The sequence below is a fragment of the Chanodichthys erythropterus genome, chromosome 4 (assembly GCF_024489055.1).
Source record: "Chanodichthys erythropterus isolate Z2021 chromosome 4, ASM2448905v1, whole genome shotgun sequence".
In the NCBI taxonomy this organism is placed as follows: domain Eukaryota; kingdom Metazoa; phylum Chordata; class Actinopteri; order Cypriniformes; family Xenocyprididae; genus Chanodichthys; species Chanodichthys erythropterus.
The window spans coordinates 26,631,516-26,656,473 of NC_090224.1; the positions used below are offsets into that span (position 1 = coordinate 26,631,516).

A 24,958-nucleotide genomic window follows, 5' to 3' on the forward strand; every position below is an offset into this window, starting at 1 on the left:
TCGGAGGAGGCAGACCCAGCCCTAGCTTTGCTCTGTCCCGTCCGTGCTCTGCGTGTGTACGTAGACAGAACGCAAAGCTTCAGGACCTCAGACCAGCTCTTTGTCTGTTACGGAGGCCAGCAGAAGGGAAAGGCTGTCTCCAAGCAGAGGATGGCCCACTGGATAGTGGATACCATCGCCTTGGCGTACAAATCCCAGGGCGTGCCTTGGCCGCTCGGGTTGAGAGCCCACTCCACCAGAGGGGTGGCCTCTTCCTGGGCGCTGGCTCATGGCGCCTCGCTGACAAATATCTGTAGAGCTGCTGGCTGGGCGACACCTAACACAGTCGCTAGATTCTATAGCCTAGTGTAGAGCCGGTATCTTCCTGTGTACTCGCTTCCACTAGCCGGTAGACGCATTGAACCCACTCTAAGTGTCGGCTTGCAATGCCATTCCCGTCCCCTGGGCCGGATGCGTGCATATTTTGACTCCAGTCGTGTTCCCCACTTGGCGAACCCTGTCGAGTTCCTCCGCCTCCCCCTTCGGCTCGGACATTGCGGAGTGTCTGATGCCAGGCCTACATCCGTCGCTGACGCTGTCTGTTGGCTGGGGCCCATATGTCGTGACTCCTCTATGTGAGCGGTCCCATATGTGTGGCGAGTCCGTGTCTTTCCCTTAGCAGAGCCAGCTCTGCTGTCACCTGTCAGATGAGTCTCCCCCCTACCCAGGTTGAGCCATCCCAGGGACTCCATATGTGTACTGCCCCCCGGGCCAGTCCATATGTGTATTCTCCACGTAAACTCCTCCCCCATTGGGTAGGTAGTGGCCTCCGCAACGTCCCCTATGGGTTCGCTTCCTCAGTGTAGTCTAGTTTACTTAGTGGGTATGTCGGAACAGCAGTAGACTCTCTCGGTGTAAGCTCGCCCCCTTCACCGTCCAGTTGGTGTGACGGGTGGCTAGAGCTTGCACTGGGCAATGGAAGGGGTTTCGTAACTGTGGCGCTTTATTTGGGATCCCAATTCGTCGGTCACTGCTGACGTACGTCGAACGTGAATGACTGAAAGGGAACGTCTCGGTTACATATGTAACCCTCGTTCCCTGAAGGAGGGAACGGAGATGTACGTCCCGTCGCCACAGTTTCTGTACCCTCGCTGTTGTGCGGACACCAGTTGTCTCCTCAGTCGAAAAACAGAGTGCGATTGCATCTGCTTCCTATTTATATACACCTGTCGGAGGTGGTGCGCATTATGCAAATATCGCACGCCAATTCCATTGGCTTGTTTTAGTTCACTCGAAGCTGATAGGGCTCTCTAGCGATATCCCAATTCGTCGGTCACTACTGACGTACGTCTCCGTTCCCTCCTTCAGGGAACGAGGGTTACATATGTAACCGAGACGTTTTTTCGTGAGGAAGTTTTTGGTCCAAAGATTAGGATATCAGTTTTTTCTGAATTTAATAATAAGAAATTTCTTGTCATCCAGTTTTTAATGTCAGCTATGCATTCTGTTAGTTTTGTGAATTTGTAGGTTTCGTCAGGGCGCGAGGAAATATAGAGCTGAGTATCGTCAGCGTAGCAGTGAAAACTAACACCATGCTTCCTAATTATCTCTCCTAAGGGCAGCATGTACAGAGTGAAAAGCAACAGTCCTAGTACTGAGCCTTGTGGTACTCCATATTGAACTTGTGATCGATACGACATCTCTTCATTAACTACTACAGACTGATAACGGTCAGATAAGTAAGATTTGAACCATGCCAAAGCAATTCCACTAATGCCAATATAGTTTTCAAGTATTTTTAGAAGAATGTTGTGATCGATAGTGTCAAAAGCAGCACTGAGATCTAATAACACTAATAGAGAAATACAGCCACGATCGGATGATAAGAGTAGATCGTTTGTAACTCTAACGAGAGCAGTCTCAGTACTATGGTATGGTCTAAATCCTGACTGGAAATCCTCACAGATTCCATTTCTTTCTAAAAAGGAGCACAGTTGTGTTGAAACTGCCTTTTCTAGTATCTTTGACAGAAAAGGTAGATTCGAGATTGGCCTGTAATTTACTAAATCTCTCGGATCTAGTTGAGGTTTTTTAATAAGAGGTTTAATAATAGCCTGCTTAAAGGTTTTTGGCACGTATCCTAGTGTTAAAGATGAATTAATTATATCAAGAAGTGGACCTACGACCTCTGGAAGCATTTCTTTCAGTAGTTTAGTCGGCATTGGGTCTAACATACATGTTGTTGATTTTGATGATTTGATAAGTTTAGATAATTCTTCCTCTCCTATAGCGGCGAATGATTCTAGTTTTACCTCAGGGACACTACAGTGCACTGTCTGAAGCGAAACTGTAGATTGTTGCATGATTTTAATTTTCTCTCTAATATTGTCAATCTTGCAAGTAAAGAAGTTCATAAAGTCATTACTGCTGTGCTCTTTGGAAACGTCAGCAGTTGAATCTCTGTTTCTAGTTAATTTAGCCACTGTGTCAAATAAATACCAAGGATTATGTTTGTTTTCTATTAAGAGATTTGAAAAATAAGTAGATCTAGCATTTCTTATAGCCGTTCTGTACTCAATCATTTTTTCTTTCCACGAAAGGCGAAAAACTTCTAGTTTTGTTTTCTTCCAACTACGTTCGGCTTTTCTCACAGCTCGTTTTAGAGCCCGAGTGTGCTCATCATATAACCTATAACCTATAACTGCATCACATTACAGGTCAAACCCCGATTTATCTAAACAAACAAACAAAAAATGTTTCTTAAAGTTATTGTGGTCATACGTTTTGTGCTGAAATTTATATAAAAAATAGGGGTAACACTTTATAATAACTGCACACTATGAAGCATTAGTTAAGCATTAGTTAATAGTTATTTCATCACTTATAAAGCATTAATAGACATTTGTAAGTAGTTTATAAATACAGCTATAATTGCTTTATTCTTATTTTATCTTATTTATAAGCATATGTATAATGTGTTTAATAATTGTATTTTCATACTTTATTAATAATCAATGTATCATTTCTAAATTAAGTATTACATTATTTACAAACCAGTTATTTGGGAGTTGTCAGTGGTTCATTTAGGAAGTGTAAGTAAATGATTAATAAACTATTTAAACATTCATTTATACATCTTATTATTTAGACACATAGTAATAGTTACTTAGTGTGTTTTATTAACACACATTCCTACTGCAATTCATGATTAATTCAGGTAATTATAAAACATTTAGAAGTTGTCAGTTAACTATTTTTGTGAGCTCATCTAAAGTGAGGACTATTTATGCTCTGTAAAGCTTTTATAAATGAGATTTAAAGGTTCAGTGATCTTCTGCACTGCTGTTCTCTAATGTTTTAAAGTTAGTACCGTGGAAGTTTTGACACTAGGAATATGTTAATAAAGCATTTATTAACACGCTAAGTAACTATTACTATATGTCTAAATAATAAGATGCATAAATGTACATTTAAATATTGTATTAATCATTTAGTCACACTTCCTAAATGATCTTATGAACCACTGACAACTCCTAAATAACTGGTTTGTGAATAATGAAATACATAATTTAGAAATGATAAATTAATCATTAATAAAGTATGAAAATACAATTATTAAACTCATTATAGATATGCTTATAAATCAAGAACAAAGCATTTATAGCTGTATTTATAAATGGCTTACTAATGTCTATTAATGTTTTATAAATGATGAATTGACTATTTACTAATGCTTAACTAATGCTTCATAGCGTGAGTTATTCTAAAGTGTTACCAAAATAGGTAACATTTTACAATAAGGTTTTTATTTGTTAACATTAATGTATTATCTAACATGAACTAACAATGTGCAATACATTACTGTAATTACTAATCTTTGTTCATGTTAAAAATACAGCTGTTTGTTGGTTGTTTACTTCACAGTGCATTTACTAATGTTAACAAATACAACTTTTGATTTTAATAATGTATTAGTAAATGTTGAAATTAACATTAACAAATATTAATAAATGCTGTGGAAGTGCAGTTCATTATTAGTTTAACTGCATTAATATTTAATGCAGTTTAAATAATGTTAATGGAACCTTATTGTAAAGTATTACCAACAAATCTTCTGATTTAAGACCGAACAAGATCAGGGTCAAATCATCATTCCCTTAATATTTAAAATGTGGAGATCACATGCATAGTCAATGAGGTCTGGTATAAAACATGACATAGAAAAATACTTAAGCTCTTATGTATGCACGATTAATCAAAATAACGTGATCTTATTCCTAAATGACAAAGATTCAGTTATGTCTATTAAACCTCTGAAATTACGATAATACTGGAATATTCAAACCTGCTTTTGCATTGCTGCTGAAAGCTATATGTTTTAACCAACTTCACAAAGTGTTTTCAACAACACATTATTGCTACTTCTGTGTTGCAAACATTAAATAATAATGCAGGTATTGCAATAACAATTTATAGTCCGAATATACACTGATTTCAGCAATAAATGACCTTTGAAACTAATGTTATTACACAGTTCTGCCAGTGACCAGTGACTGTTAAAATGTATTTGATGTATCAAAATCATTCATTCAAGAAATGTGTTTAAAAACACTGGATGATACATGTCTTCATTAATTTCAAACGATATTGTAATTAATTCATTTAAATTAATACATATTTTTCAATAGGCTTTATAACATTTTACACATTTCTAAATAGACTGATTTATAACATTAAATTAGTTGTTTAATCTTTTGTTTTTAATTAATGTTTAATTTAATGTTTTGGTCCATGGCTAATATGATGGTTTTGGATAAATCATTCAGTGGGGTTTGACCTGTGGGAAGCAGTTACAAACAAGCTTATTAATATAGAAAACATCCAAGCGCCCCATTCCAAGCCATTTCTAAGATATGACCTGCATTTTGATTAATATGATTAAATATTATTAAATTGTAAAGAAATTAAATATCCATTTTTGTCGAAAGAATTCCAGGCGCAGTTCACTCTCAGCCAATAAGATTCCATGTAGCATTTTCATGGATCAGTCGTCTCTTCTGATTGGTTGATAACTTTTGACAGCGTATAATCCAAAAGCATGTTAATTTCTGCAAGAGCACAGAGAGATTCGTGAGCGCACAGGTGCAGTTTGAGTGCGCAGGACACGTTTGAGCACTCAGGAAACAGTTTGAGCGTGCACACAATATTTGAGCGAGAGGAGAGGCAGTTCATAAGAGAGCTCTGTATATTTGAGAGCACGCGTCCAGGTTTGCGCGAGAGCAAAGGAAATCAGCGCGCGATTGGACAGATTTGCGCTCGCGCATTACATTGATATGCTCTCACGTCACAATAATGTGCTCTCGACATTTGACAGTAAAATAACGCCATACTCCAGCTGTTCCTTATATGTACATTTAACTTTTCTGGCCTGTCCCAACTTTTTTGGAATGTGTAGCTCTCATGAAATCCAAGATGAGCTAATATTTGGCATGACATTTCAAAATGTCTAACTTTCAACATTTGATATGTTATCTATATTCTATTGTGAATAAAATATAAGTTTATGAGATTTGTAAATTCTTGCATTCCGCTTTTATTCACAATTTGTACAGTGTCCCAACTTTTTTGGAATCGGGTTTGTACAATGAAACTCTTATTTACATTGTGTTTACACTTTGTTGGTTATAATGAAAGGATTCGCGAGCATGCAGCTTGTGTTGAACAAAACAAAACCTTGTGCGTTTTTTTTTTTTTTTTTTGTTAAGTGGATTCTGTCTAACTTACTGAATAGCACCTCTAATTGGTCATTGCCAATTTTTTTTTTTTTTTACCGACTGGTACCGGTAGTACCGGTACATTTGACAACTCTATCCCTGTGATGGCAAAGCTAAATATTCAGCAGCCATTACTTCATTCTTTTATGCTAACAATAATATGCTGATTTGGTGCTCAAAAAAACATTTTTTTTACTTCTTTTTGTGAAACACTTCCACAGTCTGGAAATAAAGCCATTAAAAATCTGGTCACTGTTGTATTTTTGTTGAGATGTCAGAGGAAGAAATCAAGCAGCTTATTTTTGAAGTGGAGTTTTTTGTGGAGTTTTTTCACTTTTATGTCAAAACAGAGGTGAGATTACTGCAAGAGGAAAGGAAGCATGGGACATGTTGCAAGCTTGATTCAAACTTTCATTAGTCACTAAAGCTTAACAGCTTAGAAACGTGTACTTTCCACTAGGCCACAAATCAAATACGCAAGCAATTAATTTGGCCTCAATGTTCGAGGTATGTCAGGGTGAAAGAGCTCTCCCTGCTGGTAGCAGTGTCATCCCTCTGCAAGGAATGGCTTTAGTGCTGCCACGCCAAATGTCAGAACTGATGCGGATCAGGGACATGAAAACGAGGTAGCTAATTGCCTCCATTGGATTTTAAAATCAAAGTGTTGTACACTGAGCTGCAAATGGAGCCGTAGAGAAAATTAAACTTCCCCAGCGAGTTACAATCAATGTAAAATGAACAGAATGCAAAGCAAGCACTGTTTCTTTCTCTTCCACTTTAGCAGATCATTATTCTATTTCAAATACTGCAGGAATGTGTTGTTCTGGCTAGTGAGAAAATTCAACATTGATTTACTGCATCAATAAGCTGATTGCATCCATCAATTTCAACAGGTAATAAAGCTAAAATTTGCTTTGCCACTCTGTTCTGTAAAACATTGTCATGATTTTTTTTTTTTTTTTGTTTATGTAGGATAATTTCTGTTTGAAATCGCTGTTGTGGAGATTAGTGTTCCTTTTGGGATAAAAAAAAAAAAAAAAAAAAAAAAAAAGTTATATCTTTCTGTACATTATATACTGTCTAAAGCTGCTGATTAATTTGTAAGCCATGATTCCCATCTGCATGCTGACGTATCTCAATGGAAATAACTTGTGTAAGAGCTCTCAGAGTAAGTGACATCGGATCAGGCCCTCTGAAGATAACCCTGATAAGAGAGATGTTGAGATGTAACTGTGATACAGCATTGCTGGAGAGACTCTGTCCCTCCTAAAGACCCTGTGAGATCACATGAGATCAGACGTTAATAGAGACTGCTGTGGAAAAACAGCAAGTTACTGATACCTGTGTTGACCCATCAAAGCTGTGGGAAATCTAACATCACCTTATGAGAATATATGAGTGTTTATTTTAGCATCTCTGAGTGCAGTCTGAGCAAATATGAGAGAATTATTTTCCCATAACACCTCCAAATCAATAAGTTATTACTTTTAATATTTATTTTGTGCAACCTTGCATCTCCTGTATGCAGTAATAATTTAGTAAAATAATAATACTGTTTCCAAGATATTGGGAATCCATTTATGGGCCTATTTGTAAAGGCCAGAACACACCAAGCCGATGGTCGGCCGTCGGGCAGTTTTTCTTCGTCGCCCGACTAAGTTTACTCTGTGTGTTCCGCACCGTCGGCTGAAGTTGGTCCTCGTCGACATGTTGAATCGGCGTTGGACCTCGTCGGGCCGTCAGGCCATATGATCATTCTGATTGGCTGTTCAGCTACTGCCGCCTGCTGTTTCGGAAAGGCATTTCATATCACGCAGGCGCAGAACTGATGTGCTGCTTGGTCTTTGGCTGTTTAGCGTCGGTTTGGTGTGGCAGGGCAACTTTGGACACAGACGCTGCCGACGTGATCAAACCCCGCAGTCTGCTTTCGTCGCCACTAGTTCGTCGGCGTCGGCTTAGTGTGTTCTGGCCTTATTGTACCACCTCAGAGGAAACATCCCTGATGTCTGTTTGTGTGTTTGTTGCTATGTACCTGCAATTTTCTAAGTTATTTGTTAGTGTTTTAACTCAATGAAAGTTGTTTCATGGACCAACAAATTTGACCATGCGACTGATTACTTTATTATGCCACAGAAAGGGGTGAACTAGGGGTGAACTTTATGGAATTGTGCTCTTATTCCAATTTGTCCTGTTTAGTAAATATGGCCCTTAATGTCAAAAATCAGTCACTGGTGAAAAATGTACTATAATATAATGATTAAAAAAAAATGACTATTGACCTGAATGTTCTTTCACAAAGTTTTTTAAATTCATAATCAAGGACAGTTTTAACAATTTTTAAAACATTTTTAACAATCATCCAATTTGTCAAGTGATTCAGTATGTTGGGTACTGTAGGCAAATTAGCTAATATTTGACAGCAATTATGCAAATAAGTAGTGTGTCTGTTTAATGCCATAAGTGCTTTTGAATGTTAACTGTAATTCTCCCTTGTGAAACAATTGAATTTATAATGTTCCTTTTTCAGCATTGCAAATAATCTCAGAACATGCAGACTTCATACTTCTTTTTGTGGTAATGATCACTAGTCCATTTTGGAATTTGATTGATTGTGCAGCCCTACTTTTGATTTAACAATCCAATATTTGTCAAATTCAATGACATTCCACTTTATTCAATAAATTCTGCATTCTGGGTTGATGACTAGATTCCGTGATTCCCTGTTTTCATAGAGCCCTAGGTTGTGCAGTACAGTGATTTTACTGAAGGTTAAAGGTTATTCTTAAGCTTAATACAAAGGGAGTGTGAATTTGTGGTGACATCCAATCCAAATTTAAAATCTATTACTTAATTGTTCCTTGACATTGATTTGCATATACTTAAATCTATATAGGCATCCATTATATCATGGCTAAAAACACATCCTTCACAATAAGCTTCTCTTGCCCTCTCCTCTCCATCTCAGTTTTATCTATTTCCTTTTCTTTTCTCTCTCTGTCTCTGTCACTCCCACAACCCTCTCTTACTCCTCTGCTTGATTACCATCCTGTTTTCTCTTGTTCTCTCTCCTCCCTTTCCTTTCTGTCCCTGTAATTTGCTCAGAGGGGAGCTGACAGTGAGTTCTGATACATCCTTTGGCAAGCTGAAATTCTAGGGGAAGAGAACAGTTAGCATGAAAGAAACAAGCCCTCGCAGATTTATGAAGACATTCGCCATTGTTCTTCCTTTACTGCAGGGTAATTTGCAAATAGCAATGTCACACTTCAAATGTTGGATACGGAAACAAGAGTCCTCTGCCAAGAGGCACTAGGATTCAAATCATGAAAAAGAACTAGAGGCCCCATCAGCAGGACATTTGGAGATGGAATGTAAGGAAAAGTTCCAGAAAGGTTGTCTCTTAAAGGGTCATCAAACACATCAATGCAGCACACTCCGAGTCCTTAATTCAGACAAGATGTGAGGTGAAAGTGAAGGGTATTTGGTAAGGTTCTCCAACTTACTGCTTCACCTTAGTGCTCTGACAAAGCTCCCAAAATCCCACTCTGTCTCCCTCTACCTCAGAAAGCCACTTCACGGAAATCTTGTTTTTAACACTGACATAACTTTCTCAGAATGATCATTTGTATTGTTTATTGTTACTGTAATCACTATTGATTATTGCATCTTTTATGTTTATGATTAGGGCTGGGCGATAAATCGCATGCGATTGTCACGCGCATTTCGTCAGTAAAGTCGGTTCCCTGTTCACCGCTAAATCGCCATCACCTGCTTTCAAATGGAGCGGCATTTAATAGACAGAGCTGTAGATCACTGACAAGCTATGCAATATCACGTTCATTATCGCAGATGAATCGCCTTCGATAATGAATGCGATACTGCGTAGCTTGCCAGTGAACTACGGCTCTGTCTATTAAATGCCGCTCCATTTGAAAGCAGGTGATGGCGATTTTTCACGGTAATCGGGGAACCGGCTTTACTGACAAAATGCACGTGACAATCGCATGCGATATATCGCCCAGCCCTATTTATGATGGTTCTTTTTTCTGAATGACTAATTCAATGACTGTTCCACCTCTTGACAAGACCAACATCATTGTTAATTTCACAGATGTACCCAATCAACATTGAATTACTGAAAACAAATTAACTTTTTTTGTTTGTTTTTTTGTTTTCTTGCTTGTTTTCAGCACGCGAGGAGAATGTGGCAACGTTCCGGGGTTCAGAATACTTCTGCTATGACTTGTCACAGAATCCCATCCAGAGTAGCAGTGATGAGATCACTCTGTCCTTCAAAACTTGGCAACGCAACGGTCTCATCCTCCACACGGGCAAGTCAGCTGACTACGTTAACCTAGCACTGAAGGACGGCGCCGTTTCATTGGTCATCAACCTGGGCTCAGGGGCCTTTGAGGCTATCGTTGAGCCTGTCAATGGAAAGTTCAATGACAACGCCTGGCATGACATCAAAGTGACACGCAACCTGAGACAGGTAATCACGAGATGACGGCCATTCTTGAGACTACTCACAGCTAGCTGGAGAACTAGTTCATGTTTTAGTTTAAATGTATTGATGTTGCATTTGGTTTGAAATCAGATAATCCTTTTAGAACTGTCACTACTTAATTAAGACTGAATTTAGTTGCATTGTAATTTGTTAAGTAGTTTCCTAGTGTCCTTCTTCTTTTCTTCCTGTGTTTTCAAATCTTGAAGTCTTTTATCTCTGTTACTTGACATGGTTTAACACTTAAAGGGGACATCGGATGCAAAATTCACTTTTACATGGTGTTTGAACTTAAATGTGTGTTGGCATTGGATAAAAATCCACACAGTGCTTTTTTTTAATCCCCACAAATCAGATCAAGTCGTTCTCAGATTCTTGGCAAAGTGATGTCATTTTGCAAAGGCCCCTCCCACGATTCTTGATGGACACTGCCGTTTTAGTATAGACCCGCCCTGAGTGACCTGTAAACAGTCCGCCATTGTTTCGACGCCGCGCAGGTGTAGACAAGAATGTCTCATAAGCGACTGAGGTGTTTTGTTGTTGGATATAAGAATGAACATAGCAGTCATCCTTTACTCTCGACACCTCATAGATCTACCTATATGTGTTTATGTTTGCGCAAATCACTTTACACCAGACAGCTTTCTGAACGAGAGACAGTACAAAGCAGGTTTTCCTAAAAAAACTTCACCTCCAGAAGATGTGAGTATAGTTTTTTTTTCTTTATTTTCTGAATCTTTGCACATCACCTTTCCTAATAATGTGCTAGTTTGCAAGTTCCACGACGAATGCAGCTAAAGTTAAAGGCCAGTTCACACGGCACAGATAAACGCCAACAAACACGTCTGTTGGAGTTTGTTGGATCAGGACATTTTATGTGTACATTTTATGTAAAGTTAACATGGTAACACTACAGTAAGGTTACCTTTGTAGAGGGTTTATAAAGGTGTTGGTTAATGACTAACAAGTAATTTTCAAATGTATTTTAATAGTTTTTGAGCATTTGTAACTGCATAAATAAGAATGGTGAGCTCAATGCAATACCTGCCAAATAGTGTTTACAGCCTGTCCACGGAAGATAGGGGTGGGGTGAACAATAGCTCATTATCAGTTAAAGGGACATGCACCAAAACGGCTCGCTGTGAACAGCTGTTTTTGACAAGGCAAAAAGGGTGTTTTTTTACACAACCATTAAGAAATTTTAATCAAAGTATGTTAGAGACTTTTCATGAAGACTCTAAAGAATCATACCGACTTGTGGAAAATTGGCATCCGATGTCCCAATACTCAGAAAACTCAAAGCTTGACTTTAAATCCTTTCAGTCTATGCTCTGAAGCTCTACAAGTGTCAGCAAACTTTCAAAGTTTTAGCTTAGAAATCACCTTGAAACTGTTTAGACAGTGATCAACACTTAGTTTCGATACATTTACACATTGTACGCAGCTACAAATAGCTTTGCAGTTAATCTTAAATACATTTCTTCACTCAAGAGACTATAAGCCTCACTTATAAAGACACACCTAATCATTTTAAATGTGAACATACAGGAATTTCAATTTGAAATATGTCCATAAAACTTTCAAAAAAAGAGCTTTTAATTTTAGTTTCATCAGGCCACTTAGGACACAATGTAATACATGCTCATTCTTTTTATGCTATTCCCTTCTGCAAGGTATTTCTAATATTACACAAAATTTTCCTCATCATTGCTCTTAAAATGTTTGAGCAGAATCAAAGATGCTTTACAGTGTGGTCTTCTCATTCCAAACATCCATTTTATTGGACAGATTTGTTGTCAATGTTCTTGCCAGTTATGTTGTCAGAACAACATCTATGGTTTTACACAGCTCATAGTTCATATTGTTTGGCCATTTGATGAAATTATTTTGGTCATCTTACAAATAAAATCAGAAACGGTACTCAGGGAGTAGCATTTCATACATTGCATGTTAACATAATAACTAATGAAAATAAATAGTAATAATTAGGGTATTAAATGTACATATAATAATACTAGAATTATTGTGTTAACATTTAATATTTTTAATAACTTAACAATGTTAGGTAAGTTTTCCTTTTTTAAATAAATAGCCTTTTTAATGTTTTAAATGCCTTTTATGTTTCTGAAATCCATGGAATTTTGGATGGAATTGGATAGTATGTGAGTTTTATAAGTGAGGCCCCTAGTGTTCTCTTGTACATGAAGCCTTTAATAAATCAACATCAGTAAGAGTGTTTGTATCTGCTGGCCAGCTGTATGTTCATGGATTCAGTGCGAGTCATCAGTGAGATCATGCTTGATTTGTCTGGCTGACCTTAAACTTCACTGACAGGTGAGGCAGATTTATATGGAGTGCAAATATGATGAGGGCTTGACAAGTAAGTGTTTTTTTTTTTTTCTTTTTTTTTTTTCATGTCACTACTTTGTTCAGACTGGTAAAAAATATAGCACAACCCTCGTGGGATGTTTTCAGACTAGTGTACGAGCTGACAGACTGAAGGATCTCTCTCTCTCTCTCTCTCTCTCTCTCTCTCTTTCTATACATATGATATATATATATATATATATATATATATATATATATATATATATATATATATATATATATATATATATATATATATATATATATATATCATTCATTGTTGCTGTTTTAAAAACTGGTGGGGACAGTTGAGAGAGAGTGCACTTACATTCTGGTTTTGGTGTCACTAAACAGTGCACCCTTTAATCATGAATTTTATTTAGATTATATGTTAAATTATCTGTTTTCACTGTCAAGAAAATTTTTTTCACTTTTTTTTGTAAATTAATTTTGTAAATGTATTAGAAATGGAAAAATGTAATGTAACTAACTGTTTCACAAAGCAAAGTAGACAAATAGACAAATAGAAAATCAAATATAAACAATAACGATAACGATATAACGATATTTTTCTTTTCTTTTTTTTTTAAATCGACTAGCCACTGATGAGATTCTTAAAGGGCGTTCACATCGGACAGATTCTTGGAGATGCATTTTCAAAAGTTAAACTATATTTCTCTTGAAATACCAACTTAAAAAGTTAACAATCATGGTGTAATCCTCAAAAAACCCATGACGCAATGGCGTGCAAGACTAAAGGTGTAGAGTGGCTTTTATCATGCTAAGCGTATAACAGCTAAAGGAGAGCACTCCATCAGCATGCTAATTAAAGCTCTGCCACCAAAAACTAGTCAACAATCTACCTAACTAATTGTCTAGTCACTTCTTTGACGACTACTCATAAAGTCACCATCGTGACCCATCTCTATTATCCACTTGTGTGCTCTCATTATATTCCTCCTTTTTTCTCTCTTTTACTTCCTGTTTCTCACATCTTGGGAAGAGACAGTTTTTTGAGACTAACAATATTCATTCATGGGATCATTTTTATTACTAACCTGTTTCTAACCAAACTAATGTACTAACACCCTGAATCTTCATCATTAATTTCTTTCTCTTTAATTTCGTCCATTTATTAACAACCGTTCTGTTCACTATTGTTTTGATTTCCTTTCTTCCCCCTTCTTCCTGAAAGCACTCAGGCATTGGACACGCTATGGTAAACAAACTACATTGTCTGGTAGATATCATTCTTATTGTCCTTTTTTTGGTTTGCCGTGTGTCCCTCTCCCTTTCTTTCTTTTTCTTTGAGTTTCATTCTAGACACTCTTTTCAAAAAATGAGGAAATGGGTTTGTATTACCAGGACTTTTCACATTTACCCCTTTCCCCCCTCTCCTCTCAAACTTCCCTCCCTTCTTTTACAGTTTTTTTATTTATTTATTTGTTTAATGTTTTTTTATCAGGCTGGCTTTTACGTCCTCACGTTAACGTTATGTAGAGATTCACAACCTCACTGGGACGCTCACAGGAACTAGTAAAGTGTTTTTTCTCCCCACACCAAGCCTCCACATTTTTTGCGAGGACTGTCGGCAATAACTGACAGAGGATTTCCAAGAATGTCCAGAAGGGAAATTTCCACCTTGCAGAGCCTCCCAAAAAGAAACAAACACACAAGAGAAACCTAAGAACTCTGGGAACTCTGGCAGTTGATACCTACATACCACTCATGGCATGTCCTCATTTCCACCATCACATTCAGCCTCATCTATCACCACAACTAACACTACATTCAATTTATCACTCCACTTCCACCCATGTCCCCTGCGTGTGTATTCTGCATGTTGTTTTCTGTGCCGTGTGTCTTGTTGCATGGCCTTCCTGCTTTTTTTTTTTTTTTTAAGTTCTGCATGGGTGCTTGCTGATTGGCTGTTGTGGCTTTGCCCCTCCCCTTTCCACTGAACCAATTAATCACTTATCCTTCTCATGTTTATTCAGTATGATCTCTTGAAAAAGGATAATTAAAATTTGATTTTCCCAGTGATTAATGCCTTCCTTTAATGCATGCATTTTCCAGTTTCGGTATGTGTCTGAATGTGTGTTTATGTGTATGATTGAACATGTGATACAAAGTAGTTTATCCCCCCAAAAGTAAAACAAGTACAAATAATTTGTCCTTGGTTTTAACATTTACTAACCCTAAATTAGTAATATTCCAAACCAGATAAGAATTCATATTCTTAACCCATCAAAGATGAAGAAAATATTCATCAGCAATATTTTCTTTACCTGTCCCGTGAACCTATACTAAACTATCACCAAAAAAGCTTAACCAGACCAATGGACCAGAGGATTAGCAGTAAGCAGCCCATAATGAGGGCAAATCCGAACAGGATAGACAATAACAAACAATAAAATATCTTGAGAAAGGTTATCGCTCAGGTTAAAAACACATCTTCAAATGAGTTTCTGATTTGTTGTCTTTCTATATTGTCATCATTTAACAGGTTACTATATCAGTGGATGGTATACTGACCACCACAGGATACACTCAGGAGGATTACACTATGCTGGGCTCAGATGATTTCTTCTATGTGGGGGGAAGCCCAAGCACTGCCGACTTGCCTGGATCTCCCGTCAGCAATAATTTCATGGGCTGCCTGAAAGAGGTGGGTCCTATAAGATATGCATAATTGTGAGTGCACGCACGAACGCACATATGCACACTGTATAATTGACATCATAAAAAAGCCTTTCGGGATGTTATTGCCTTTATTTTGATACAGAGGCCCTAAAAAGTTTTTGTACTTTATGAATTGCATTTCATTAGACAAGAAAATATCAAACATGGCTTCTGCATGCAAATTATGCTTTTTATAGATTGAAATTAACTAAACCCTTAGAACTTCAAAAAGATGTATAATTTGTTAAAGGTGACCTATTATGCCCCTTTTTACAAGTTGTAATATAAGTCTCAGGTGTCCCCAGAAAGTGTCTGTGAAGTTTCAGCTCAAAATACCCCATGGATTTTCTATTACACCATGTTTTAACTGCCTATTTTTGGGTGGGAGAAAAAATGTGCTGATTTGGTGGGTGTACCTTTAAAGGTGCTAAAGAGGATGTTTTGTTTTATACAGTTTTGCAATATTACTTGAAACTGTCTTTACTAACTGATAAAAGACTATTTATTAGGTGCACTGAAAGTAATAATATTAATATACATCATCTGTGCACGAGGTAGGGCCTTAAAAACATCAGCCAATCGTTTACGCGATTGGCCCTCTGGCTTGTCAATCACTGCCGTGACGTTCCTTGTGAGAGATGTGCACGGATTGGCCAGAGGGCTTGTCAATAACTGCCGTGACGTTCCTTGTGAGAGACGAGCGCAGCTGCGCTCTCCAGTAACTTTCCACTCTCCACAGGCGCTGCATGCAATGTTTTTGTCAGGAGACAGGAATAAGAACTGCAGATTATGAGTTACCTGCAGTGAGTCCGACATAATGAATCAAAAAAACACGACACAGCGAATGCCAGTGGTTTACACTCATGTTCCAATACTCGTGCACGAGTTTTGGGAGGCGTTCCTTTGAAATGAGCTGTGAAGGAGGGGGGTTGTTCTTACGCATGTGCTCATTTCAAAAACTCAGTAACAGTCTTTGGATTCTCAGTCGACGAAAAAATCCTCTCTATCACCTTTAAATGCAAATGAGCTTGTGCTCCCGCCCCCAAGCCTGCGATTCCAATACACTGAGGCATAAATAAACAGGAGAAGCTTACACAGCAATTATAACTCAAAATGGATCATTACAAACTGTTTGTGATGCAGCATATCAGATCACGTAGGTATGGCATGTATTTTGTGGATGTTTGCTCATTTTTATTCTAAATGTGTGTTGATGGCTTGCTGTGCAGCTAATGTGGCTAAAGATACACACTGTTGAAGTGACTCAATAAGAATGGAGATGCGTTTTTGAATTATACAGACTTCAAGTGTTTTCGGGTGAAAAATGAAAATGCCATGGCTCTGATCTCCATGAATACAGTAAGAAGGTAACTTTAGCTATATTAACAGTACATTAGCAATGTGTTAACAAAACACATTCAGAAAGACAATTTGAAAACATCACAAAATATATATGAAATTGGATCATGAACAGTTGGTATCGATCCATCTTTGAGAATCAACTTCTGTGCAAATCCTGTGTGCACAGCAGTTTGGTGAAAAATGACTTGCACATACTGGTATATTAATTTATTTTATAAATAAAATTATACCACTGCATCCTTAGTGGCTCAGATGCCAGGAGTTTATGGAGACTCATATGTTTACTATTATAGCTGTTAACAGATCAGTGATAATGTTTACATAGCTGAGACATACAGTATCACAAGCTCAGGGACAGTCATTCTTGAGTGCTGCTGTCCTGCAGAGTTTTGCTCCAACCCAACTCACCTTCCTTCACGTAGCTTTGATAATCCGGAAGGCATTCAAGTGTGTTTGATCAGGGTGTAGATAAACAGTGCAGGACAGCTGCACTCCAGGACCAGTGTTACTGGTATACCGTTGTCACTTGCGAAAACAAAATGGTTGCGCCATTTGGGTAGAAACATACAGATTAAGGGGCGGTAATATTATAAGATCCCTTTCCTATGTCACAGGGGGAGCGAAATCTGAACAGCTTATTTTTTCACATACTTACTGAGAAATGCTAACCAAAACAAAGTCACTTGGTTGTGCTTTTTCATTCTGAGATGGTAGATGCACGGGGGACCCAATTATAGCACTTAAACATTGAAAAAGTGAGATTTTCATGATATGTCCCCTTTAACATTCTTAGTGTTTTTAGACAGTTGTCTATACAGTAAATGAAGTCAAGTGAAGTCAAACCCGAGATTGGGACAGTGTGTCTCAAGAGGTTAAGATATAGTATGACCCATAGCAGTTAGTCAAGGGGCAGTCAATCTTACTTTTTGGTATCAAATTAGGCCAATTTACGTTTTTATGTAACTGACTTAAAAAAGTTATGAACAGTCTTAAAGAAAAAAAAAAAAAAAAAAAAAGATGACTACTAGCCTTAGCGGTTTATGCAACCAGCCCCAGGTCTCAATGTGCTTTTTAGTGAATATCAGTTTTCGTCAAAATGCTGTCCTAACAGTGACACCCAGTCTTAAAAGTCCTAACAAAAGTTCAAGCGGGTGTCCTAACAGTGTAACCACAGGTATTTCAACATATTAAAGGGGTCATATAATGCTATTTTAAAAGTTCATTGATTTGATTTTTGGGTGTTACAGAATAGGTTAACATGCATTAATGTTCAAAAAACACATTGTTTTTCATATACTGTGTATTATTGCAGTTCCTCAGTTTTCCAGTCTGTCTGAAATGGACTGATTTCTACAAAGCCCCTCCCTAAGAAAAGCCCAGAGTGCTCTGATTGGCTAGCTGAGAAGAGTTCATTTTTTCCGCTTGCAAATTTCACCATGTAAATAGCGAATCCACCCTGGCGCGAGCGCAACTGTTTTTTTAAGAGAATGGGAGATGAGAGACTGATTGGTTTATTGCACGTTACGCCCAAAACACACTTATTACTCATTAAGAGAATAGGGACAACGCTTTTAGACCATGCGCTGGGCATGCCAACCATTTTTCCCATCCATAAACTAGCAAAAGTGGATTTGGACAGAGGCCCCAACTCTCTTTAAGATATATGTTATAACAGTTTGTCTTCTTCACTGTAACAACTTTGTCCTGAACTGGCAACTGTAAAATACAGTTTAAAAACATACTCAAGTGTATATTTCTATTTTATTTAGGTGTGTATAGCTGGTGTATAGATAGATAGATAGATAGATAGATAGATAGATAGATAGATAGATAGATAGATAGATAGATAGATAGATAGATAGATAGATAGATAGATAGATAGATAGATAGATAGATAGATAGATAGATAGATAGATAGATAGATAGATAGATAGATAGATAGATAGCTATCTTGTACTCTCCCAGGAGAAGGAAGCTGTCCATAAAATGTGCTGTACACAAGCTAACTTTTGGGTTTTACTGCTCAGGAACAGCGTTATAAATAAATCTTAACCTTAAATCTTAATCTTAAAATCTTAATCTTAAAATCTTAATCTTAGCCACTCCTAATTTCATCCATTTTTGAAGGCCAAACAAATGGGTTTTGCTTTTGCATCCACACACACAGCTTCTCCACAACATGGCGACAACACTACAATTCACTGAAGCCTCGCTTTCTTTCTTTGTGTGTGCCTTTGGGTGGGCATTGTGCTAATATTTCACATTAGATGTTTCAGGAAGTAATATCTAAACTTCAATCAAGGTGTTTTTGGCAGGAGCAGTGTTCTTAGAGACTATGGGCCCTATCTTGCACCCAGCGCAATTGACTTTGTACACCGATGCATGTGTCATTCCTATTTTGCACCCGCGCAAAGCGCGCTTTTCCCTCCACAGAAGCACGTCGCTAAACTAGTGAATGAACTTGCGCTCCCTGGGCGGTTCAGCACAAAAAAGGAGGCGTGTTCCGGCGCAAACAATCCCTGGTGCTATTTTGCTGTTCCATTAAACAACTGCGCCACTGACCAGAAAAAACCTAGTCTAATGTCAGTGGCGCGTTGCGCGTTGTTCATTATGCTGTTTTAAGGGCGCATGCTTGACCATAATGTATAGCGTGCACAACGCGCATACACTTTGCTCATGTAATCTACACAGATGCAACAGTTATTTTTGCAAATCATATGTTACACTAAAAAAATATTAACACATGAGATGACGGAAATCATTGTGGTGTGCCACGAAGATGTGAAAAAACCTCTTTAATCGACGCTATTTTGGGTGGGTTTCTCCCATCCCCATACAACACAACTTCTCTGTCTTTCACTGCTCTTACAAGAACATCAGTCTCCTCGGCTGTGAACCGCTCCTGGCGTGCGCCTGGTAAATACGCCATAATAATAGCAATCCATAATGGAACTTGCGCACCTGCTTTTAAAGGGAATGTTGGATGACGCTCTGATTGGTTTATTTCACGTTACGCCAAAACCACACCTATGAATAATGAAGCTACTTCAGACCAACCCATTTTAGATTTGCGCCGGGCGCAAGAGCCATTTATCCCGCCGGGAAAATAGCAACAGCGCCGAGACCCGCCCACAAAGTTACTTGCGCTTCGTGCTTTGACACTTGCGTTTCAGATCGTTAAAATAGGGCCCTATGAGTTTTGTAACTTTGCAGATCTTATACATGCACAAACAGTTGCAAAAACACTGAAAAGCATCACATGACCCCTTTAACTATGAACATGTTCCACTAATATTTAAGAACCAGATGATGCAATGTTTATGAAGAAAAATAAGCTTGCTTTGTCTGTTGCACAATGATTTTTAATATAACTGTGAAGGAGTGAAGACAGACACTGTGGGTTCTGTAATAGGGTCGAGCGGTCTATTTTATATAAAAACTGAATATGATATAGGAATAGCGAGCAATTGTAAAAATGCTTATTGGTGGTGCTGTGAGATACAATGCAAGAACATTGGAATACACAAGAAAGTATTTTATACACTACATGACTTTTAAATTTTGAATAGAAATATGTACCACATTGCTAGGAGATGCATGACAAATGAAAACAAACATGGATGTACAGGAGCTGTCTGCAGTAGTTATTGTACTGTCTCTTTGTTAGTACTTTTGGATGCACCCTTAGGTCAGCAGATGCAGTGAGTAAGGTCTGTACAGATTACAACTGGAGGTTAGTAGGAGGTTAGTGGTGTTAAGTAAGTTAACTAGAAGCAAAAAAATAAGACTGTGCCCATTATACATATATGTGATTTTCTGACTCCGACTGCTGAAACTCTGCAGACTGACTCTGACTTTAGGCAACTAGCGCCAACTTGTCCAAGACTGCATATGGGTAAAGGTCATGTAAAGTATAACAGCCTTAAGTCAACAGACTCAGAAACTTGACAGAAAAATGGATTTCTTTTGACTGCAGGCAAGTTATAGGCGTATTTTCAGTGAAATCATAAAATAATAATAATAATAATAATAAAAAATACAATAATAAAACAATCCATTGATTTCTAAAGCCACTTTGGTAATGTCTATTCAGTCCTTTCCTCTGCCACAATAATCAGGGTACCCGCGGGGTCTTAAAAGCATTGAAAAAGTCTTAAATTTGATAATCTAAAATTAAGGCCTTAATAGCCTTGAATTTGGTATACAAAGTCTTGGATTTCGTTACAAAGGTCTTATTTTTTTATTTTTTTTATTTTTTAACTTTTCCTAGGATTAAGTTCATACCGTAACAAAATGAACTGTTACTAGTGTAGGCTAATTAAAAATTCATGCAGCGTAATGTTGAGTGCACCTCGCGCTCCACGTCATAGCAGTAAGCGCGAAAGCTCGCGCACCCGTTACTATGCTTACTAGTGAGGTAAATTACTAGAGATGAGCCGGATACTCGGCTGAAATGAGTATCCGGTACGGATAAAGCACTTCTGCCGAGTACGAGTATTATACGAGTAATACGAGTCAATATCTGTGCTCGGAATGAATGAAAATCATCATTGGGTAGCTGATTGTGTCAGCGTTCTGTGATAGTCTAGTCCAGTGGTCTCAAACTGCCGGCCCGCGGGCCATTTACGGCCCGCAACTGATCTCAAAAATAAAACATAATCCGGCCCGCTAAATTATTATTATTATTATAATTATTATTCTCTAGTACGCGTCACATACGCGGCCGCGCTGGCATTCTCCTTTTTTTCCAATGCGCTTTCGCTCCCGTGGCGTCTGTCGTTGCTATGCAACCATGAGCCGCGCTCTCAACCGCGTCACTTCTATTATGAGCGCGCTTGCCTAAATTACAGTAAAAGCACTCGACTTTAAGTCACGAGCGTCGTTTTAAATCACCGAAACGCGTCCGATGCAACCATGTCAAGAAACAGAAGAGTGTACAAATGTATTCAAGGGTTGTATTTGTTCTGTACAGTGTTGTTCAGTGCAAGATTTTAATTTTATTTAAGCTAGCATGAAGTAAAGGAAAACAGCCTACTTCCACTAAATGTTAAAAACTAATAACAATGAGAGATTTTTATTTTTTGGCAAAATAAAGTTGATATATATAGCTTCAGTTCCCTTTCAAGGGAACTCGCGTTGCGTCGAGATATTGACGCTTTGGGAACGCAACGCGTGATGTCGTCATGAAGCACATGTGAAATCCGTCCAATGGTGTGACGAGACGTCAGAGGCGAGTGACGTCACGACCAGGAAACTATAAAGCACTCTCAAACAAAGCAGCGCTAGCTTCTGTGTCTTCAGTAGCGCTTTATGTGACTCGTTTGTCTTATTTGGTGTTGTTTGTGACTCTCTATATATATCTATATATCTATATTATGGCGGATCAGCAGTTCAGACCGTGTGTTCATCCCTGCCCACGTTTTATTACGAGTGGGGACACACATGGTCTTTGTGTTGCTTGTTTGGGAGTGGAGCATGCACGGTCAGCACTCGAGGGTGCTGGCTGTGAGCATTGTGAGCTGCTTCCTTTACGGACGCTCCGCTCCCGCCTGGCACTCTTTGAGGAGGGCGCTCAGGGTTCGGGTCCCGCTGTTGCCGAGGCACAGCGTCGATCTAGATCTTGGGGATCGCAAATGGATTTGTCAGAGGGGTTTGAGACGGGCGCTGCCTTATCTCAGCCTTTACCTGATAGATCCAGTGCCTTTTCTCAGTGTTTGGAAGCACGCTCTGCAGTTCCTTCCACACTGGATCAGGCACCGGTGCTCGGTGCGTACAGCTCTGAGGAGTTGGATGTGGAGAGCATCGATGCAGCGGAGAGTGATCTTGGAAGAAACCAGCCTCGTATCGTGTGCATAGTGCTCAGACCACGCACTATGCATCGATAACGGGGCTTAAAGAGCACGGTTATGGGGCGATGCCTAAAGTGGAGGAGACACTCGCGAGCTATCTTTCTCCACAGTCAGCATCGTCCCTAAAGGCCCCGACGCTGCCCACTAAACCAGTTAGAGTCACATCTGGTTTGGTGGGCAAAGCTTATACAGCTTCTGGTCAGGCGGCAGCATGTCTTCACACCATGGGCGTGCTGCAAGCCTACCAGGCTGAATTATTGGGGGATATTGATGAGAACGGGGGCATTTCGCCCGACGTAGTCGATGAGCTACGTCGGGCTGCAGATTTATCTCTCCGTGCCACCAAAGAAACGGCCAAATCTGTAGGCCGCGCTATGGCAGCTCTAGTGGCCACGGAGAGACACCTATGGCTGAATCTTAGTTCCATCAAGGATAAAGATAAAAACTTCCATATGGACGCCCCGCTTGCGCCCCCTGGCCTTTTCGGCGACGCCGTCAACACTGTCGTCGAGAGGTTTCAGGAAGCTAATAAGCAAGCGGCGGCGTTCCAAAAGCTCCTCCCCCGTAGATCTCATATCCCCGGGGCTGCTCAGCAACACCAGCAGCCCCAAACATCAAAAGCCAGCTCCTCACAGCAACACCGTGCCACTCAAAAACAGAGCGTCACTACCCGCGCTCCTCCTCAAAGATACGGGGGGTCGGGTGGTCGTGCTCAGCCGCAGCCTTCAAGGGGTAGGACAGATCTGAGGAATGTCATTATCGCCAAGAAGGCTGCGGCGAAGAAGTCTTGACGCCACGAGTATCAGGACTCTGAGGGCAGCCCCCTCTGGAGCGAAATGGTGTACACCTCCTCTTACGGTGCCCAGTTCCCTTCAGTGTCCTCAGGGGGCCGTTCTGCTAACCCTGCCACCTCGTGTGTTTCAGGGCCCAGTGGTTCCCAGCGAGCGTTTATCCATGTGTCCGCCCGGAAACGTAGCGGCACTGGGGTGCTCGCTCCCTCTGAGGAGGGTCTCAGAACAGTCAACTCTGGTGCCCCCTGCCGGTGCGCTGGTGCGCCGCTTCAGGGCACCGAATTGATTGTTCAAATTACACCAGAGGCCAGTCTCGAGAGACTGGTTCCCTTAGTAGAATATCTGACAGCGTGGAAACTACTGCCAAATATTTCTCAATGGGTCCTGCGTACAATCGAAAGAGGTTATGCCATTCAATTCGGGTCTCGCCCGCCCAGGTTTATGGGGGTCCTTCCCACAGTAGTGGGTCCCGAGCAGGCTCTGGTTATGGAGCAGGAAGTCATGGAAAAGGGGGCCATAGAATATGTACTCCCAGCCAACAGAGAGAGCGGCTTTTACAGCCGGTACTTCATAGTTCCAAAAAAGGATGGGGGGTTGCGTCCCATTTTGGATCTGCGTCTGCTGAACCAGTCAGTGATGAAGCTCAAATTCAAAATGTTGACTTTACGACAAATCGTGTCACAAATCAGGTCCGAGGACTGGTTTGTCACGATCGATCTCAAAGACGCGTACTTCCACATCTCCATCCTTCCACATCACTGGAAGTTCCTAAGGTTCGCTTTTGGGGGCAAAGCTTACCAGTATCGGGTTCTTCCGTTCGGCCTAGCACTTTCACCCCGCACTTTCACCAAATGTATGGATGCAGCCCTGGCACCTCTTTGTCTTCAGGGAATTCGCATCCTCAACTATATCGACGATTGGCTAATATTAGCGCAATCACAGCAGTTAGCGATTCAGCATCGAGATGTTGTCCTCGCTCACATGGGAAAGTTGGGGCTCAGGTTAAACGCCAAAAAGAGTGTGCTTTCTCCGGTTCAGAGGACCACTTTTTTGGGCGTGGTTTGGGACTCAGTAACGATGCAGGCGCGTCTTTCGCCTGCTCGTATAGAATCGATCCTTTGTACTGTAAACCGAATGAAGCTAGGCCAGTCACTCACTGTGAAACAGTTTCAGAGACTATTGGGGCTGATGGCAGCAGCGTCCAACGTGATTCCGTTTGGCCTGCTGTACATGAGACCCCTACAGTGGTGGCTCAGAACCAGGGGGTTCTCTCCGAGGGGGAATCCTTTTCGCATGATCAAGGTCACGCGGCGATGCTTACGTGCCCTCGACATGTGGAAGAAACCCTGGTTTCTATCCCAAGGCCCCGTGTTGGGAGCTCCTTGTCGTCGCAAGATGCTAACGACAGATGCTTCCCTCACGGGTTGGGGAGCGATCCTAGATGGACGCTCAACTCAGGGTCTGTGGAGCAGACATCATCACTCCTGGCACATCAACTGCCTGGAGATGATGGCTGTTTTTCTGGCTCTCAAGAGTTTTCTCCCAGACCTCAGGGGCCACCATGTTCTTGTCCGGTCAGACAACACATCGGTGGTTGCCTACATAAATCATCAGGGGGGTTTGCGTTCTCGCCAGCTTTACAAACTGGCTCAC

At 39.8% G+C, this 24,958-nt stretch overlaps 1 protein-coding gene across 4 annotated transcripts in view; it reads left to right on the forward strand.

Moving 5' to 3' along the window:
- nrxn3b (neurexin 3b) overlaps positions 1 to 24,958 on the forward strand; it is a 605,102-nt gene that overhangs the window by 146,618 nt on the left and 433,526 nt on the right. For 2 of the 4 annotated variants that reach the window (XM_067384646.1, XM_067384647.1), the window contains exons 4-5: positions 9,941 to 10,242; positions 15,128 to 15,289. In XM_067384646.1, the coding sequence (XP_067240747.1) occupies positions 9,941 to 10,242; positions 15,128 to 15,289 (464 nt within the window). Of the gene's footprint in view, positions 1 to 1,083; positions 1,102 to 2,025; positions 2,034 to 9,202; positions 9,210 to 9,940; positions 10,243 to 13,816; positions 13,862 to 15,127; positions 15,290 to 24,958 lie in introns of all 4 variants that reach the window. The other 2 variants (XM_067384649.1, XM_067384648.1) reach the window with 2 other exon arrangements.